The following is a 21,252-nucleotide window of genomic DNA, read 5'->3' on the forward strand; positions in this document are numbered from 1 at the left end:
GACTCTTCAAGTTCCAAAACCCAATTCCCAAGAGGGAACGAGTTGTCCTCCCAAATGTCACAATCCCGATTTCGCGAGAAAAAGGGGGCGCAATAGTAGAACATAGGCATACTAAGCTAAATGTCTAACTCTACAGAAAACAATAAAGTAGACATTGATACAAAGACTGTAAGTAAACACATTGGGGTGATGCTGAAACTTAAATCAGGACATACTAGTTTCGAAGAAATAAGTAGAAAAAGCAGTAGTCTTGTAAAAGCCAAAGTGCAAACAGGAAGACAGAATGCTATAAGTATGTGTTCAGAAGAGATTATGAAAATGTGAAGTCTGAAGTGTGTGTTTGTGAAAAGGGTCGTGCCTTTTATAGTGTAGAAAGCAGGCAGAAATAAGGTAAGAAAATAGTTTGAAAACTGATTGTTAATCAATTACACAAGGCTTCCCTTAATTAAGGGATTCAGATTCAAAACGAGTAAAACCAATTAAGGAAAGGAATTGAATAAACACTTTGTGTAAAGCATGAAATTGAGGGCAAATACATAAAGGTTATTTAAGGACGGGGTTTTGACAGTACACGGTTTGTGCAAATAAGGTAAATGAGTCAATTAACAGCCAGTAAATCACAAGGTCTGAGATTTGGTATGAATGAACCAAGTCAGAAAAGATAAAGAAGGGTTTTACTTAAGTCGAGTAATAGAGGAAATCAGTAAAAGATGGAAAGAAATCAATCAAGCTATATTCAGAAGGAAGTTTGCACTAATTGCAAATTTGAAAACCATTTAGAGGAAAATTCATCATATATAAGGAGCATGTGAGCATGAAAGAAGACTGTCGTGTAAATCAGTAGAAAAAATCCAGTGTAGAAGAGTTTAGCAAAAAGTTCAGCATTGTATGAAAACAAAGATGTCCAAACTCAGTTCAGAGACTCAAAGTCAGTCTGAAAGAGCTAAAGGTTCTAAAATAAAACCCTAGTTCAATCAAACCTCGACAAATCCCCCAAATTCTAGGGTTTCCACCTTGAATCAAGTACAGAGATGAGGAGGCAAGTAGTCGAATCGAAACATGTTTAGAGGTTTCAGAAAAGAACTGAAACTTCTAACATGTTTCTTCCAGTAACAGAACTCATGAATAGCATGTAAATGCAATGGAGGGGTTCAAGGCAAACAGAGTAAAGAAACTTATTCGAAACATGATGAGAAAACACCGATAAGAATTGTAGAAGAAAGCATGCTTAAGAAGATCCTTTTAAAAAAAGCTTAAACAAAGTTCAATAGAAGAAAAAATAGTAAGAACACAGTAGAAGAATACAGTAGGCGAAACATACCAAAACATAATAGAAGAAAATAGTAGGACATAGTAGAAAAACATACAAGAACATAGTATAGAAAGCACAGTAGAAGGAAAACATAGAACACAGTAGAGGCAAATACACACAAAAGAAAAGGAAAAGAAAATCAGAGAAACACTTAAGCATTTTCAGAAAACCCTAAATCGTAAAAGAAAGACTTTGAAAAGTAATTTTCGAAAGAAAAGTTAGGGAGATCATTTGAAAACTCAAAGAGAGCACAGATACACAACGGATCTAAAGAGATCGGAGAAAACCTCGAAGGGTTAGGGTTTCAGAAGAACCCTAGAAATGAGAAAGGCTTTGAAAAAGTCACCGATATGAGTCGGAAAGGTCAGAACCAGGCTCAAAGCACCATGGTACGCCGGAGAAAGGCCGGCGATGACTCTGGAACCTTGAATCGGCAGAGGTATGGGTGCAAACCTTCGAGGCCTGGCCTCGAATCTTTAGGTATCAGGTGTGTAAGAGCAAGGGGAGGTGAGTATAGGGCCCTCACAGCTTGGGAAGCCATGGTTTCCGGTGGGTTTCGAGGTGGAAGATGATGAGAGGCGGCTAGGGTTAGGGAAGGTTCGAGAGATTTTGAGAGAGAGAGGGGTTTCAGAGGCGGCGGATGAATGAAAATGATTTTAGGGTTCGGGTGTTTGTGAATTAAAAAAGGAAAGGTAGAATCGTGGTCGTTGATCATTTTGATCAACGACCTGGATAAAAAAGGGAGCCGGGCTAATTGGATAAACAGTCAAGGGTCGGGTAATTTAAAATTGCAATTGGGTTTAATTGGGGGGTTGATTTGGGCTACAATTGAAATGAAATAGGGCTAGTATTTAAATAGCCACTTTTCCCCTTTTTATTTTATAAAAAAATAGTAAATGATTTCTGAAAATAAATTAAAGGTACAAAACTAATTAATAATGTATAAATATTAAATAAAAATATTGGAATCAATTTTGTAATTATAAATGCAATTAAATCTTACAATAGGCTGAAATTGCAATTATATGCAATTTAGCTTTAAAAATACTAAATAAATTTGTAAAAATGTGTAAAAATTACATTAACTATATTTTGGTATAAATATGAGAATAAAATAAGTTAATCACCAAAATGATAATTTGAGGAATAATTATTGGTTTTTGTACTGCTAAAATAGGGCAATAAATTGATTTAAAAGTCTTTAAAAAATTAGGAAAAATACTAAAATATTTGGACACACTTATATATGCATACATACGCTATTTTGAAAGTATTTCGCATTTATAAAAAAAATATACAGGGAAAAATTGGGTATCAACAGTACATAGGTCGGGTTGGTTCGGATTTTGCAATTACCAAACCAAACCAATTGTGCCAGTTTATTAAATCTAAAGACCAAACCAAACCAATAAAACTTGGGTTTTTCAATCTCGATTTTTCTCGGATTTTCGGGTTATTCAGATTCTTTTCCGTAAAATCTTCGTAACACAAAATATATAACTTGTGCTCAAAATATTTCCTTAATCCTATCAAGATACAACTATATAAGATATTTTCCAAGAAAATAATACAAAATATGAGATGTATCATAGCATTATCCTAAAATATTCAACAATAAAGAGAATAAAATTATGTAATATAAATATTGCTAATTAGAAAGCCATAATAAAAATAAATATAATCTAAAAGTACTAAGTCATGCTAAAATAAGTTGACTAATAAGGGAATATTAATTACATGGCTAAACGCTAAAGAAAAAATAAAAATAGGTTGTGCATTTTTATCTAAATTATTGCAAAACAAAAAATAGATATTCAATACATTGTCGTTCGTAGTATTGCATTGAATGTCTTTTGTTAGCATTAGTATTGATTTACTTTTGGTTTGAGCTTTAGTTAGCATTATTTAAGTTACTACTATTAATGTCTATAAAACTTATTGGAACATTATTGGAACTTTCAAAAGTTCTAAATCCAACCTTGAAATAATACCTTAGAAGATAAAATTATGAAAAAGTTTAAGAAATATTTATAAATTACATTACAATAAGTATATTTATATATAAATATATCTAAAATTTATATATATGTAATGTCGAGTTGGTTTGGCTTCGGTTTGACTTTCTTTGGTTAAAACCAAACCAAACTAATTATGGTCGGGTTTTTTTTTCAACACCAAACCAAATCAAACCAAATCATAGTTGGGTTTTTTTCTCGGGTTGACTCGGATTATCGGGTTGGTGCGATTTCTCGGATTTCTTTGTACACCCCTACTTAGAGTATGTTCTTAAATCAAAATAATAGATTTTAAAAAGTCCAGAGGTCCTAATTATATAGAACTTATATGCTTCTTGCGACTTACTAAAATTTGAAACTAAAACGCGATGAAATAAAACAAGAAACTACGGCGATTGACATAATTGCATCCACACTGCAACAACTTACTAGCTAGCATTGGTGAGCGGTCATATGCATGTTAAATTGAAGGCGCTAAAAAATTTATCCCTCTTAAATTAATTATCACGTTCTTTATATTTTAATTATTTTAGTCATAAGTATTTAAGGAAATTGCAACGGATTTTTTTTATGATCATTTAGTATTCCATATTTACTGGATCGATCAATCTAAACTTATGCCGCATAAAGTTAATTAAAAAGGGAAAACACTTTCTAACACAGATTTTTTTTAAAGGTTAAACTTGAGATCTCTAAGGATGAACGAATCTCAGCGCTATCAGAACTCCTCTTGGTGCTATTGAGTGGATTTGACAAACAAAAGAAATTATTAGATATACAAAAAATACAGCAAGACATACCCCACCACGATGATGATTTGTTTCTTCCCCCCATAAATTATGGATTCAATGCTTAAGGTCTTTTAGTAGCGAGTAGCGACAAGTGTATGGAGCCGAGAGGCAAGTTGCTCATATTATAATGGGAAAATCGTCTAGAAATCATGTATATGCTGTGCGCGTCGAGTTTGCCCTGAGTCATAGCATATCTTTATTTATTCATCTACTCCGATTTTTATAATAGTAGTGTGGCTCACGAGTCACATACGGTCCCTTCTGACTCTGAGCTTTGATCCAATCTATAAATAAACTATTATACTATTCACTCCCACTACCTCAAAAGTATTTGCCTTTATTCGTTCATTTTCTAGAGAAAGAGAGTTCAAGAAACCATGGGAGTAGCTCAAGTTAACCAAATATGGTTCCATTTCATGATCATCCTCTTCTTCATCTCCATATCTTCTATTTCTGCATCTGTAAGTCAGCCCTCTCTTCTTACAGTAGTGGCAGATCTAGAATAGACGCAACGAGATGGGTCAAACTCACTGCTTTATATCTATATAAAGTATGTGTAGTCAGCGTATGCAAAGAAGTAAAAATAAGCAAATAAAACTCACTGATTTTAAATCCTTCTGTCATTTTCCTATAATACCCTTTATGTAATTTTATTTTATTTTTTACTTTATAATTGCTCATCTGAATTTATTTGATTTGATTTAAAAATGCAGGAAGATGATTGTGTGTACACAGCTTACATTCGGACTGGATCAATCATAAAGGCTGGAACTGACTCAAACATTAGTTTGACTCTCTACGATGCCGATGGCTATGGAATTAGAATCAAGAACTTAGAGGCATGGGGTGGGCTTATGGGCCCAGGTTACAACTATTTCGAAAGAGGAAACTTGGATATCTTCAGTGGACGTGGTCCATGTTTGACTCGGCCGATCTGCAAAATGAATCTGACTTCTGATGGATCAGGCCCACATGCCGGATGGTACTGTAACTACGTCGAAGTTACCGTTACTGGAGCACACAAACAATGCAACCAGCAGCTTTTCACTGTGGACCAGTGGCTCGGCACTAACGTTTCACCATATGAGCTGACGGCCGTCAGGAACAACTGTAAGAAGTCAAAGTTTGAGAAACAACAGGCCCTTTATGATTCTGAATCTTATCCAGTTGTTGATGTAATTTAATGTGGGCAGGCCCACAATTTGTCTCTGTGGTTCTTTAGAGTGAGAAGAATTAGCGTGATGCTTGTATGATTTATGAACAAGGCTAGGGCCTGATGTGTACTGTCGTGAGCATTTTTGAGAATAATAAATACTGCCCTCTCTCTTTAATCTTTATCTTTCTCGATTTCTTATGCCATAGTAATTCTAAATTTTTGTTATGCTCATTACGAGCCTGTTTGGATATATAAAAAAAAAAGTTCACTTTTTGGGTAAAATTTTGACTTTTTTTGAAATCAGTATTTGGCCATAAAATTTTTAATTTTTGCTTGAAAATAAATTTTAAAATTTTTCGAAAATTTAAAAAGCTGTTTTTTAAAATTTCACTCACAAAACTTCAAAAATAACCTAAAATTATATTCACATCCAAACAACTCTACTTTTCAAATACTGCAAAAAAAAATCACATTTTTTGAGAATTTTTCAATTCTTATATCCAAACGCCCACTACATTACCATGTAACTCCTTTTCTACATTTTACCTACAGCTGTAGGGAAAAGTTTGTTGGTGGCAAGAGTTCACTTGAATATGATCAACTTGAGTATGTTCAAAGCATCTCAAACCCAATTCATTATTGAGCAGCTTGATAAATTGATCACAGAACCATTTTTTACATATTACAATACTATAAAACTACAATTATATATGAGTAATAAATACATTGATGTGCAAGTTTTGAAACATAGTCTAAATCATAGAATCTGCTGAATAAGGATAACTAAAAGAATCTCCAGCAATCAAATTTTATCACGCAAAGAACAAGTGCAAATTTGATACAACTTCATCTATAATCATTTATAAATTAATTTTCATGAGAATTTGTTGACATCATTGGTTCCATCCAAGTGCAATCTTCTAAAGAGGTCCCTAACGAGGCATCAATATGAACGTCACTAACAAACCTATAGGGGCTGTTCAATGAACTCTGGGCCTACAATCAAAGTGGATAAAAGCCTCAAGAAACATCACTTGCGCGGCCTGCATAATTTGGGCCGTTCCTTGGGGACGTTTTCTGCCTGTTAGTCTGTTAAATGTATGTATACAATCAAAATCATATGCTTCTTACTTCTAGGCTCGAGGGTCCATTCGAAGCCTGAGTTCGGGCAAGATCGAGTTCGAGCTCGATGGATCAGATTTGAGCTCAGACAGAATGCAATGTCGGAGATAGGAGTACGAGGAATACCGAAGCTGAGCATGTTCGACCTCGAAATTGTACCATTGTGGATTTGTAACATAATAAGCTAGATTCCTGCCACGTCCTCAAGATCATGGCGCAAATCCCGGAATAGGATTGTACGATTAGGCGGTTAGATAGTTGTACCAAGAATATTCCATACCGTAAATAGAAATATACCTTATTTAGGGTTCCCCTATTATATAAAGGGGATCCCAATCATTTGTAACATCATCTAATCATTGAGCAAAGAATATACTCTCTACTTTTCACCTACTGTTCATCAGAATTGTCCTTTAGCTCTACTGCTCTTACTTTACTTTTCTAGCTTAATTGTTCTAAACCCACCTCGAGGTCACTAAGCTCGAGGTCACCGCTGCTGAATTACATTGGTTTGATTCACTTATTTCTTTCATTTCTACTTCATATTTCTTGATTATTAATTGGTATTGAACTAAATCATATATCTTTAAAACCACAAATCTAGTTTAATTGTTACTCGTATTTTCGAGGTAAACAGTTTGGCGCCGACCGTGGAGCTAAAGATAATAGTGATTATTTCTTTATTGATTCTCATTACTCACGTTTTTTTTACATTTTTCTCGTCAAGATTCTTAGATTCTCAGGCTGAAACATGTCTAGCTCACAAAACGCTCGTACCCATGACAACGAAGGTCTTGGAGAAAACAACAATGCAGGGGTCGGTGTATCACCGATAAACCCAGGGAAAGTGCCAAATATGGAACCAGTTGATATTAGTTCACGCATTGCTGTAAATGTGGATTTAGGCACATACCCCAGGGAGAATGTACGCAAGGAAGCCCAATCTGGTGCCAAGGAGCACAAGGAGATGGTGGAATCAGCCTCCAAGTGATATTTGAGATGTTGCAAGCTCAGTAGATCGCCATCGCTCAACTACAAAGTCAGAATAAAACTCTGAGTGTAGCTAAACATGAAAACACTCGACGTGTTGAACCAGCGCCGGAGAGGTCGAATGGAAATGACTCAGGGATTGACCCCACCATTATGAGGATGCTCGAAGAGCTCACCAAGAGGATCGAGTCCGAAGAAAAGAAGATTGAAGACAATAACAAAAAGGTGGAAACTTACAACTCCCGTGTTGACCAAATACCGGGGGCACCTCCAGTTTTTAAAGGTTTAGATGCCAAAAAGTTCATATAAAAACCATTCCCTCCGAGTGCGGCTCCGATGTCCATTCTCAAGATGTTTCGCATGCCCGATATACTCAAATACAACTGGACAACCGACCCTAACAAGCATATTACTTCATACACTTGCGGGATCAAAGGAAATGACTTGAACAATGATAAGATCAAATTAGTTTTGTTGAAAGGTTTGGAGAAACACTGTTGAAAGGAGCTATGATTTGGTACCATAACTTGCCTCCTAACTCTAATGATTCGTTTGCTACGTTAGCAGACGGCTTCATGAAAGCATACGCTGGGGCCATAAATGTGGCAACAAGGTAATCGGACGTCTTCAAGATAAAACAAAGGAACGACGAGATATTGAGGGAGTTCGTGTCTAGGTTTTAGATGGAAATAATGGAATTACCACCAATCTCCGATGACTGGGCAGTAAAAGTCTTTATGCAGTGTTTGAATGAAAGAAGTTCGATAGCATCTCGACAATTAAAGCAGAACTTGATCGAGTATCCAACTGTGACATGGTCAGATGTGCATAACCGTTACCAATCAAAAATCAGGGCCGAGGACGATCAGTTGAGAGCCCCCTCGGGTTCAGTTCATCCTAACAAGTTGGCAGCTAAGCCCCCGAGGGACACAGACAGGGAATCTAGATTCAACACCACAATATAATGGCAAGGAGCGGTCAATGCAGCTTTTACCCAAAGAGTCGGGATCGATTTCCACAGGGAGTTAATATTGATTGGGAGTTGGGTTTCTATCTAATATAGTTATATGTTGCTTTTAATTGCACTTCTATCCATGTTTGGAATTGTTACTATTCTACTTTTAATGCTATTGATTGCTGAAAATAAACAAAGTACTAAAGTTTTCTCAAGTGATAAAAAGCACTAGGGAAGCGACTTACACCTAGGCGAGTATCTAATGTGATCTAAAATTTAGGACAAGCGTTATATTTGGGGTCGTGATATAACCTTTACACAAAATTACTCACTCTATACCTCTCGGTAGTTTGAGTAACTTTGCCCTAATTGGCTTTCTCAAGCCCAATTGGGTATTCAAACAATACAAGTAAAATTGGCTCAAGTCGTATATTACTATCTCTAGGTTTAACCCTTTAATTGGGGCTATCAATCTCTTGAGTGCATCCCAATTCCTTGTTAGCCCAATTTTCCTAGACTTAATCCCTCTTTTTCAAGAAGAGTCTAAGTTATATAGGCATGAATTAGTATTTGCAACCACTAATTCTATAATTAAAGCATGAATCAAGCTAAATATCACTAACCCATAAACAATTAAGCCCTAAAATAGAAGACCCATTAAATACACCCAACCCTAGCTAATGGGTTTAACTACTCATAATAATGGTAGAAATTAAAGATGGAGATGAAATATAAGCCATAAAAGTTGATTACAAGGATAAAATCTAAGAAATGAAGCTAAAGCTACTCCAAAATTACTCAAAGTGGTAAAATACGACTGTTCACGAGCTCCTTCGTACAAAAGATTTCCTAAAAATCTAAAAAGATCTATTTATACACAGTTGAAATTACTTGACAAAAATACCCCTATGGAGGTTCCGTTGTTAGCGCAATACTGAGCGCCTCAACGCTTGAATTTCTTGACCGCGCAAAAGCAAGCGCGGACCGCGTTTTTTCCATTTTGGACCAGGACTGGGCTTGATTTCGCTAGGCGCGTAAAAGAGACCGCCTCAGTGTTGTCTTCAACCGTGGCCGTGTAAAATGTTCGCGGACCGTGCTTTTCATTTGAGCTCAAATTTCTAGGCCTCTAAATCTCTATTTCGCCCTCAGTGGAATTTGCATCGCGGTCTCATCAAGTATTCCGCTGCCGCACTATTTCACCGTTGTCAGTGGTATCTGTTGTATCCAAAAATGCCTTCTCTGAATATCTATTCCGCTGGCAGCATAATTGTATCCGCCTCAGTGGTGAACTTTTTGTGGTCGCACTATTTCATCGCTGTCGGCGCTTTTTCTCTCAGCTTTGAACTTGTGCAGATTTAACTCCTTTATGAGCTGGTTATAACTTTCTTGATTCATTTTGACCAAATCCTGCAAACAAGCACAATAAGTCAGTTTTCGGGAATACTTTTACACATTTTTTATCCAAACTAAGAAAAAGAGAGCATAAGATAGGCTAGAATCCATAGTTACCAGGTATCAGCCATTATGCGCCTAAAACATCTACGCATTTTTTAACTTTGCGAGAGCCATAGAAAATATGCTAAATGGCATGCCTCGAATTCTATGGATTTAAAATTAATTAAATGAGGCCCATGAGTTTTGATGTTTTATTGTGGATGGAGTGGTATAAATTGATAAGTACAAAAGGCCTAAAGAAATGGGTTAGATACATGTATATCACTAGAGCCTTTTGTTATAGCATACTACAATTCAGAAAGGTGGAATTGGCATTTATGCAAAAATAACAAAAGACAGGTGCCAGTTTTGGGTTCATCTCCATATCATCTTCAAAAGACCGACTTTCATTTTCAAATTCTAGAAAGAAACTAACAAAATTTTATAACAAAATAAAAAATGACCATATGAGCACAAAAAGAAAAAGAAACCATGCTGAGAACTATTCGGATGAACCAGAAGGAACAAAACAAACATGGACATACAAAAATGCATTTTAAACTTGATTATAACAAAGAACACTTAAAGTAATTAATTTATTTAACACTATGCTAAAGAGAAAGTTGTAGTATCACCACTATAACTTCTACAGTACCATTTTGAAGCAGAGGAAGTTGAATCTTCACATGGTTAATTTAAGAAAATATGCAGCCAATAACATAAATTGAAGATAAGATCCTTCCACTAATGCAATCAATTTTTTTTACATCTTAATGTTGACAAATTGTCCAACTTCACATACTTCTTTAAATTTCAAAATATGAACATGGTGCTACATGTGCTTGAAATATAAATGTAAACAAAACAATACCTGCTGATTACAAGTCATAAGCCAAGAAAAATAAAAAATAAAAGTAAAAAAAAATAAAGAAAGAAAAAAAAAACGAGACAGAGTCATGAACATACTAAAATAACGTTAAAATTTGCAAATCTCAATTCACTCAATCAAAGAAACATCATTCATGCGAACAGATCCAATACGAAAGAAACTTTATCAAAAGAACCAAATCAATTTGCTTCTGCTTCAATAAAGATGCTCCGATATTTTTTAACTCAAGAGCTTGAATTACATACCTTCAAGAGAGTGAATTCAAATGAATAAAATCTGAAAATTGTATAGTCAATACAGCAGCAACAACAAAATCTCTATCAACTCTTCTTCAAACCGAAGATTCAAGACCCGAAATGTTGAAAGAAAAATTTAATGACCTCAGAATGATTGGATAAACGATCGAGGTCAAAGTTCTCGGGGACCATGAGTAAGAGCGGGTTCGATAAACATACCGACTCCCGTGGAGGCGCCTCAATTGTTAGAGTATAATTTCAGTGTAAATGCATTAGGGATCGTGTCAGCTATTGGAAGGATCAAGGATACCAAGTGGCCCAGGCCCATACAAACCGATCCTTCTCAAAGGAACCCAAACTTGATATGTAAGTATCATGGCACGCACGGCCATAGAACCGAAGACTGCAGGCAACTAAGGGAGGAAGTAGCTCGGTTGTTCAATGAGGGTCACCTTCAATAATTTCTAAGTGATCGATCTAAGAATCACTTTAGGGAAAGAGATGCAAGGAAAAATGAGCAAGAAGAACCACAACATGTAATCCACATCATCGTTGGCGGAGTCGATGTCCATCAACGACCTGTATTCAAATGCACCAAAGTATCAATCACCAGAGAAAAATGGACTCGGAGCTATGTGCCCTAGGGAGCCTTATCGTTCTATGATGAAGATGCAGAGGGCATATCTCAGCCACACAATGATGCCCTGGTAATTTCTATCCTTTTAATTAAAATTCAAGTTAAACGTGTTTTAGTGGATCCAGGTAGCTCAACAAACATAATCAGATCGAGGTCCATAGAATAGTTCGGCCTGCAAGATCATATTGTACCTACATCCCGGGTCCTAAATGGCTTCAACATGGAAAGCGAAACAATAAAGGAAGAGATTATCCTGCCAGTAAACGTAACCGGGACCATACAAGATACAAAGTTCCATGTCATCAAAGGTGATATGAGGTATAACGCACTCCTCGGGGGACCGTGGATACACAACATGAGGGCAATACCTTCAACCATTCCTTAGATGATGAAGTTCCCTACATAGGATGGAGTAAAAACGATCTACGGAGAGCAACACGCTGCAAAGGAGATGTTTGCAGTCGATGAAGTGACGTCGATACCAGAGCCTTCGATCTCGGGAAAGTCGAACACCAAAGATAAGCCAGCGGCCAAATAGCAATCACCGATCCCGATTGAGCTAGAGGAATAGGTAGCCGAGGAAGAAGAAGAGGATTTCTTGACTCCTCGAACATTCGTTATTCCAGAAGAGTCCGATGCAAATAAGTCAATGATCGAGGAATTGGAGTAGGTCATACTGATCGAATATATGCCTGAGAGAAAGGTATACCTGGGAACAGGATTAACCCCCGAACTCAGGAAAAAACTCATTCAATTTCTTATTGATAATATGGATTGCTTTGCTTGCTCCCATTTAGATATGATAGGGATTCCACCGGAAATCACCACATATCGGTTAAGCATCGACCCTAGGTTTAAACCGGTGAAGCAAAAAAGGAGGCCCCAGTACGAGGTGAAACATGCGTTCATAAAGGACGAGGTAACCAAACTTCTTAAAATAAGATCTATTTAGAAGATGAAGTACCCTGAATGGTTAGCCAATGTAGTTGTAGTTCCTAAAAAAGGAAACAAACTTAGAATGTGTGTAGACTATAAGGACTTGAACAAAGCATGTCTGAAAGATTCTTTCCCACTGCCTAACATCGATCGTATGATCGATGCCACGACCGACCACGAGATCCTAACTTTTCTCGATGCCTACTCCGGATACAATCAAAGTCAGATGAACCCGGAGGACCAGGAAAAGACTTCGTTTATTACTAAATTTGGAACTTATTGTTACAACGTAATGCCATTCGGGCTAAAAAATGCGGGAGCTACATATCAACGCCTAATAAACAAAATGTTCGAAGAACAAATAGGTAAAACAATGGAAGTTTACATTGATGATATGTTGGTTAAGTCCCTACACGCAGAGGACCATTTGACTCATTTGCAGGAAACATTCAAAATTTTGAGAAAATACAACATGAAGCTTAACCCAGAGAAATGTGCCTTAAGAGTCGGCTCGGTTAAGTTCCTCGGTATCATGGTGTCGAATTGGGGCATCTAAATTAACCTCGATAAGATCAAGGCCATCGAGGATATCATGATCGTGGACAGTGTGAAGGTCGTGCAAAGGCTAACAGGTCAAATACTTGCTTTGGGTCGATTCATTTCGAGGTCATTAAATCGGAGTCACCGGTTCTTTTCCTTGCTCAAAAAGGAAAAGGACTTCGCATGGACCCCGGAGTGCCATTAAGCCGTAGAAGAATTGAAGCGATACCTATCGAGTCTACCTTTGCTTCACACCCCGAAGGTAGATGAGAAGCTTTACCTATATTTGGCAGTGTCTGAGATAGTAGTAAGTGGAGTACTACTTCGAGAAGAGCAAGGTACGCAATTCCCTGTTTATTATGTAAGTTAAACTTTGGGAGATGCTAAAACTAGATACCCTCACTTAGAAAAATTAGCACTTGCATTAATCAGCGCATCTAGAAAGTTAAAACCATATTTTCAATGTCACCCCATATGTGTATTAACCACTTAACCCCTTCGAAATGTTTTGCATAAGCCCGAATTGTCAGGCCGATTGGCCAAATGGGCCATCAAACTTAGTGGGTACGATATCGAATATCAACCCTGAATGGCCATCAAGTCTCAAATCCTAGCTGACTTCATGGCCGATTTTACACCGACCCTTGTACCCGAAGTAGAAAAAGAACTTTTGCTGGGATCGGGTACATCATCGGGGGTATGGACCCTTTTCACGGACGGTGCCTTGAATGTGAAGGGGTCCAGACTCGGCATTGTTTTGAAGCCACCAACATGTAGTACTATTAGACAATCTATCAAAACTTCAAGATTGACTAACAATGAGGCCGAGTACGAGGCCATGATTGCAGGTCTCGAGCTAGCTAAGAGCTTGGGGGCAGAGGTCATCGAGGCTAAATGCGACTCCCTATTAGTGGTGAACCATGATCAAGAGTTTCAAGGTTTGAGAAGATAGAATGCAAAGATACTTAGATAAACTACATGTAACATTGCATCACTTCAGGTATGGACCCTCGATCATGTGCCTCGAGAACAAAATAGCGAGGCCAATGCACTTGCTAATCTGGGATCCTCGTCAATAAAGATGACATCATCCCAGGGACCGTCGTCCAGCTATCGAGGTCTGTGGTTGGAGAGGGTCATGCTGAGATAAATTCGACAAGCTTGACTTGGGACCGGAGGAATAAGTACATCGATTATTTGAAAGATGGAAAACTACCATTGGACCATTAAGAATCGAGGATCTTACTAACCAAGACTGCTAGGTTTGCATTAGACTAGGGCAGAACATTGTCCAAGAGAATGTTCAATGGGCCATCGGCGGTATGTATAGGGCTAAGGGACACCGATTATGTATTACAAGAGATCCACAAAGGTACTTGTGGAAATCACTCCGGCGCCGAATCTTCGGAGCAGGGTATTACTCGGATAGCATGGAAAAAGATACTAAGGAATTTGTCAAAAAATGTGATAAGTGTCAACGATTAGCACCGATGATCCATCAGCCCGGAGAACAACTCCATTCGGTCCTTTCCCCGTGGCCTTTCATGAAATGAGGAATGGATATAGTCGGCCCTCTACCAATGGCCCTAGGTAAAGCTAAATTTATTTTGTTTTTGACTGATTATTTTTCTAAGTGGGTGGAAGCACAGGTCTTCGAGAAGGTCAGGGAAAAAGAAGTTATTGACTTCATCTGGGATCATATCATATGCCGGTTCGGGATACCTGCCGAGATTGTATGTGACAATGGAAACAATTCATCGACAGCAGGGTGATGGAGTTCCTCGAAGCGCACAAAATAAAAAGGATCTTATCGACACCATACCACCCAACTGGAAATTGACAGGCTGAGTCAACGAACAAGACTATCATTCAAAACCTGAAGAAAAGGTTGGACAGTGCAAAGGGGAAATGGAGAGAAGTTCTACCCGAGGTCCTTTGGGCATATCGAACAACATCAAAGTCGAGCACGGGGGCTACCTCATTTTCTTTTGCATACGGCTCTGAGGCACTTATTCCTGTCGAGGTCGGAGAACCCAACACCAAGTTTTGACATGCATTGGAGGAGTCAAATCACGAGGCTATGAATGTTGGCGTCCAATTATTAGATGAAAAATGAGAAGCAACGCTTGTTCGGATGGCCGCGCAGAAGCAAAGGATCGAAATATATTACAATAGAAGGACCAAGCTTCGACACTTTGGAATCGGGGACTTAGTTCTACGAAAGGTCACACTCAATACTCGAGACCCTAATGAAGGGAAACTAGGCCCGAATTTGGAAGGACCGTACCGAGTACTCGGAGTTGTCGATAAAGGATCTTACAAACTTAGCACAATGGAAAGTGAACAACTGCCGAACAATTGGAACATATCATTGCTCAAACGATACTACTGCTAAGGTACAACTTTATCCTTTTGTCCATTTGAGTTTAAAACTAAATCATTGCAGATTTTTGATCGAAGGAATACGATCTCGAAGGCACCCTTTTTACACGAAGGCCTTAGGTTTTAAAGCATGTGTTGCACTCTTTTTCCCTTAGATCAGATTTTGTCCTAAATGGGTTTTACTGGCAAGGTTTTTAACAAGGCAACAACTATGTGCTACCTAAGGAAAACTCAATAGTATCCATGGCTTCTTTTCAATCAACCTCGAATACTGGGGGGCATCACCCTCAGAGGTTATATTTTCAAGGAAAATACTTTACTTCGTGCCAAAGAGGGCCTCGATAGGAGAACTTTGTAATGGGCCAAATAGTCAAATGAACTGTGTCCATATAGAATAGTCGAGCCCCGACGGCATAACATGTACGCATGTATCAATTACTTTAAGAAGCATACTATTATACCAAAAACACTTTGTGTTTCAAAGAAGTCTACTATTATACGAGATCTACACTTATAATCCTACGGGAAACGGCTCAAGAGCCAAGACACAAATGCATCTCCGAATACTCGGGGAATGTCATTGATAGTTAATGCATCTGAGTCATCAAAAACTCAGACACATAAGACCTCAAAGAGGCATCCCCTCGATATAAAGGCCAAGGCCAACATACTCGGGGACTAACCTTCTAAACAAGTTCGAAGGGTTATCGGGAAACGAGTCCAAGAGACACACCTGAAGGCTACAACCATATTAAAGGCTACGGCCAAAATAATGCATCTTGGAGACATCCGACTTCCGCAATAAATTACAGGTCTTCAAACACTTTAAAAAAACTGGTTAAATCAGGCTACCCTTGGCAAAACCAAATAATAAAGGGGCTTCGATAAAGTCAGCCCTTGAATAATTTAAAGGCTTCGATAATATCAGCCTTCGAAAATACCTCAAGAATTATTCGATTATCATTACACAAACAAGTTACTAATAAGGTTCCGATACATCAAACCTTCGAAAAGCCCAACGGGTACAAAAACACATACTAAGGCATACGAAATTTTCACTAAGTCTTTTAGCCGAAAAGAGGGAAAAGTTATAGCCACTTTAGAGGCTGAATCGACCCAACTTAAAAAGCCTAAGGGCCAACTCCAAAGAGCCTAAGGGCAAACCTAAAGAGCCTAAGGTCCGATATAAAAGAGCTTAAGGGCCAAAAACATATAGAGTTTGAGACCTCGTTCTCACTCAACTCGGACCCAAGAGTCACATTGTTCCGAGCTCGCATCAAATTGATTTAAGCTTAGCTTGAGGTTTATCTAAAACATTAAGGGGTATTATATTGATCAATAAAAACCTAAGGGTTTATTATGTTCCGAGTCCAAACCAATACTCAGACTGATCATTTACGTTGTACAATTGAATTTTCCACAAATGAGGACGAAATGAGATTCAACACAAATTGGAGATAAAGCAAAAAGGTTCCTTATATTCACAAGAGATGATTTACAAAGCCCACGAGGGGCCCTTACACAAAATAAAAGGAGAACCTAAGCTATTTCGGGACTACATCCCCGGAAGCGACATCCTTAGGAACTGCACCTTCGTCAGCTCTATCTTCGGGAACACCATATTCCTCGGGGACACCTTCTTCACCTTCCTTGTCCTAGGAACCACTCACAGCATCCTCTTCATCAGAAGAGACAAGAAACCTGGCATCGGTTTCCCGCACCTTTGCTTCAGCTATCTCTTCAGCAAGGTCAAACCCTCGAGCGTGGATTTCTTTGAGAGTCTCCCTCCGGGCCTGTCACTTGGCCAAATCATTGCTCCATTTTTCCTGGTCAGAGGCCTCCCTAAACTCAGCTTGAACGGCTGCAGTGTCCCTTAAGTATACGACGATAGTTTTATCAACCGTAGCATTCATCTTCTCAGCTTCAGCCTTGGCCTGTACAGCTTCGACCCAGGCTCTAGCGAGCTCTGCCTCTAACTCCTCAATTTTTTTGGCCTAGGCCAAACCCTTCGCTTTAACGCCTCAAAGTTGAGTTTCAACCGAGGCCAGTTGGGCTGTAACAACTTCCTTATCGGTAGCGAGCTGATCCATGCTCTCCTTCCATTGATGGAAGTTAGCTTTAACTTGATCAATGATGACGTCCAAATCCACTACTAAAAAGTAAATGGACGCGGTCGCATGCAATATAATATACCCAACTATGAGTCGGGGTCGAATCCCACAGAGAACAATATGTAGGCGAATAGGAATGTAAGAGAATTATTACTTGTTATGCAATGCCAAACACTTAGAATTGATTTGCGAAAATATCTATACCTAAATGCGGAAATATAAACTAACCTAGAAAGCAAGTAAAATGATTAATGGCTACAAGTATAGATGCATCGGGAATTACACTCAAGTAATGATCTAATGTATTTCACAATTTTACAAATATGAGCGAGTTGATGTTAATTAGCCTCAGGCAATAATTCTATATTAGCTTCTTCCGAAGACTAACAAGACTTCCTAATTGAATTATCCCTAAAACAATTAAGAGATTAAGCATACCTGGATATGGCTACAAGTAGTTCAATTCTATCCCTAGGTTAGTGTTACAACCCATATCCACACATGTTAGTTCATGCCATATATTAGTTAACATAAATTCAAGAAGGAATTACCTTTGAGATGATAAGAAGTTAATCCTATTGGTCTAAAGTTATACAAGGGTGTATAAGGGTGATTAACAAGTATTAGAAGTTAAACGAATCAAGGATGTTGTAACTCGTATTTTTAGGTAAACCTAGAGGTTCTTAATACACTCAAGGTCATGTATTAAAGTGTTTGAATCATATAATATCCGTATCATAAGTCTTGAAGTCAAACGAGTTATGAAACAAAAGTCGACAAACGTTGTCGCAACTTAGGTTCATAATTTTACTTAAACATTAGGTTAAATGTTTCTAAGATTTTCTCCTAATTTACAAGGAATTACGGGGTGATCTACCCACCAAATTAAATATCTACGAGTCTAGTTTCCAACTCATTAAATCATTTGTCAATACAATCTCGGAGTATAGAGATATTCATATTTTCGCAAGCCTGCGCAGATTGGTAGATGACAAGTAGGTGCATCACCTACTTGCCAAAATGATAGGACAAAATTAAAAGACCTAAGTCGGCCAAGAGAGGACTTTTAAGGGGTTATGAACTCAGTTATTTCATCCATATTTCAGACCCTCAAAACCAAAGTTAACCCCTGCAACTCCTCCCCAAAAATCCCACACAAACCCTAATCGATTTTCCCTCTCTTTCAAGTTCTATTTGAAGGTAAAACCTAGAGTTTGAAGAACCAAGGGAAGGGCTGAGTTATCCAACAAGTATGGTAAGTTACTACCATCTTTCATACATTTTTCTCTTCTGTGAATTCATGGTTATTAGTTCTATACATGTAAGAACTCACGGGACGGTGATCGGAAGTCGTGAGTTCGAGTTATTCACTTGTAGCGGACTGTTTTGTGGATTGTTTTGTGTTGCTATTGAGCTGCGTGTTTTACTACTATTTTGTGGAGTTTTGGAGGTGTAATGGTGTGGAGGAACACCATATATATGTAGGGTTGTGGGCTGATAGTTATTCATAACATTTTCGGGTCGTTTGACACGACTACGGTGGTCATCGTATGTATGGAGTGATTAGGCTGTGCGTGGACTATTTTGGGAGGCTCAATATGTTTATTATTGATGTTGTTTGGGCTGTTTGGTGATTGTTTTGAATGGTGTGAAGTCATATATATAGGGGAGGTGCTGTCCGTTTCATCGTAAAATAGGTTGTGGTCGATACATAATAGTTATGACGCTTAAATGATAACGATAGTATCGTTTCTCTTATTGTAGACTAAGGAGTTTTGACAATTGCATAGCTTGAGATTGGGGCAGTATATACAAGGTATGTGAGGCTATCCCTTTTCTTCTTTTGCACGACTCCGATTGTACATAATGTAATGAACGAGCTTCCAAAGATACTCTACTCTTAGAAGCTAGCAGTACTTACATTGCTTTCCCTCTTATGGAACGATTGATGTTAATGTTGCTTCTCTTATTCTTATGTTATCAATGTTGTTGGTACTTCCTGACTCTTATAAGGTTCGTAATGAAGAGTTGGTCCTAATAACGTGTACAGAGGATACCGACCTTACGTCACTCCGAAAGGTTTAGAATGTGATTCCATGAGTCGAGCATGCATTATATATATGTATCTATTTTACTCTACCGAGCCGCACTATAGTCAGCCGGGTACGGCACATATTGTGCAACCACCGATCAGTTGGGTTTTATCGAGCTCCACGTGGCCGGGTATGATTCTACCGAGCCTTATGATGGCCGGGTACGTTTTTACCAAGCCTATTATGGCTGGGTACGATATGATGATGATGATGCCCATAGAGGCGTATGTTTTAAAAGTTTATGTATACATACATATGTATACTGCATTTCATGTTAGTAGCCCTCAGAGGTACTCAGATGTTCCAGGTTGTATATTCTCTATCCCTGCTTGCGTTACTGTTCATATTTATGGTTCCCTGCCTTACATACTCAGTACTTTATTTGTACCGATGTCCTTTTGTTTGTGGACGCTGCATGTCGTGTTGCAGGCCCTAATAGACAGGAAGGTGCAGCTCCCCCACCATATTAGGTTGTCCAGTTCAGCAGTGATTGGCAATATTCCTTCTCCGGACTTGCCGTGGTCTTGGTATTCATTTTTGTTATAGACATTATGGGTATGTCGAGGCCCTGTTCCGGCTATGTTGCAACACTTTTGTTCATTTAGAGGCGCATAGACAAGTGTCGACTCATGTATAGTTTGGTATGCCTTGTCGGCTGGTTTTTGTTGTATAGTCTTTTATGGTAGCGTGGTAGCTCGTACCTTATATATAGTTGCTTGATTGTCTGGTCATCCCCTGCTATGTATGTTCATGCCATCATATTTTATTGCTGGTTGTCCATGATCCAGGTCTACCATTTATAGTGATCTCGTCAACCCTAAAAGATAATAAAAAAAGGTTAGATAAAATGTACGTTGGTGCTCGGCAAGTATGGTCGGGTGCTAGTCATGGCCCTCCAGTTTGGGTCATGACAAACTTGGTATCAGAGCAAGTCTGTCCTAGGGATTGTCTACGAGTCGTGTCTAGTAGAGTCTTGATTATGGATGTGTAGTGCGCCATATTTATAATCAGGAGGCTACATGACATCTAGGGTTGTTACCTTCTTTCTGAATCTAGATCGTGCGTAGAGTTGAGTCGTAAGTGTTTGTCTCTAATATTCACCTTGTTTTCTTTCAGCGATGCCTTCGACTAGGAAGCAAACAATTAGTAGACGGCTTGATACAGCTGCGGGAGAGGGTACCAGTCAGGTGCCCCAAGCCAGAGCAGGCCAAAGTGAGGCTCAGAGTGAGATGTCGTCTCATACCTCATCTACCCCGTCTCCTCCAAAGGATATTAGGAGGCACCCAGCACCTCCAGTCCCTCCGTCTGGCGCTACAGACCAGGATATGCGGAGTGCTTTGCAGTTATTGACTAGCTTGGTAGCTGCTCAAGCTCAGAGGCAGAATACAGGTGCTGCTGAGAAACCAGTTAGTACGAGAGTTCGTGATTTTATTAATTTAGACCCTCCAGTGTTTACCGGATCAGATCCCAAGGAGGACCCGCAAACTTTTATTGACCAAGTTTATCGTACACTTCGGGTTATGCATGTTAGTGATATGGAGGCAGTAGAGTTGGCTTCTTATCGGCTACGGGATTTAGCGATTCTCTGGTATGATAGTTGGGAGAGATCTAGGGGTTCGAACGCTCCTCCAGCTATGTGGAAGGAATTTTCTG

The 21,252-nt window shown here is 38.6% G+C and overlaps 1 protein-coding gene across 1 annotated transcript; it reads left to right on the forward strand.

The window, feature by feature from the left end:
* The first annotated feature begins 4,225 nt into the window (after positions 1-4,225).
* Positions 4,226-5,449, forward strand: LOC104246156 (PLAT domain-containing protein 3-like). The gene is made up of 2 exons (XM_009801921.2): positions 4,226-4,579; positions 4,832-5,449. Exons 1-2 carry the CDS (start codon positions 4,496-4,498, stop codon positions 5,300-5,302), a joined length of 555 nt encoding a protein of 184 aa, XP_009800223.1. The 5' UTR covers positions 4,226-4,495; the 3' UTR covers positions 5,303-5,449.
* Positions 5,450-21,252: the final 15,803 nt, after the last annotated feature.

This window comes from Nicotiana sylvestris, chromosome 5 (assembly GCF_000393655.2).
Source record: "Nicotiana sylvestris chromosome 5, ASM39365v2, whole genome shotgun sequence".
In the NCBI taxonomy this organism is placed as follows: Eukaryota; Viridiplantae; Streptophyta; class Magnoliopsida; order Solanales; family Solanaceae; genus Nicotiana; species Nicotiana sylvestris.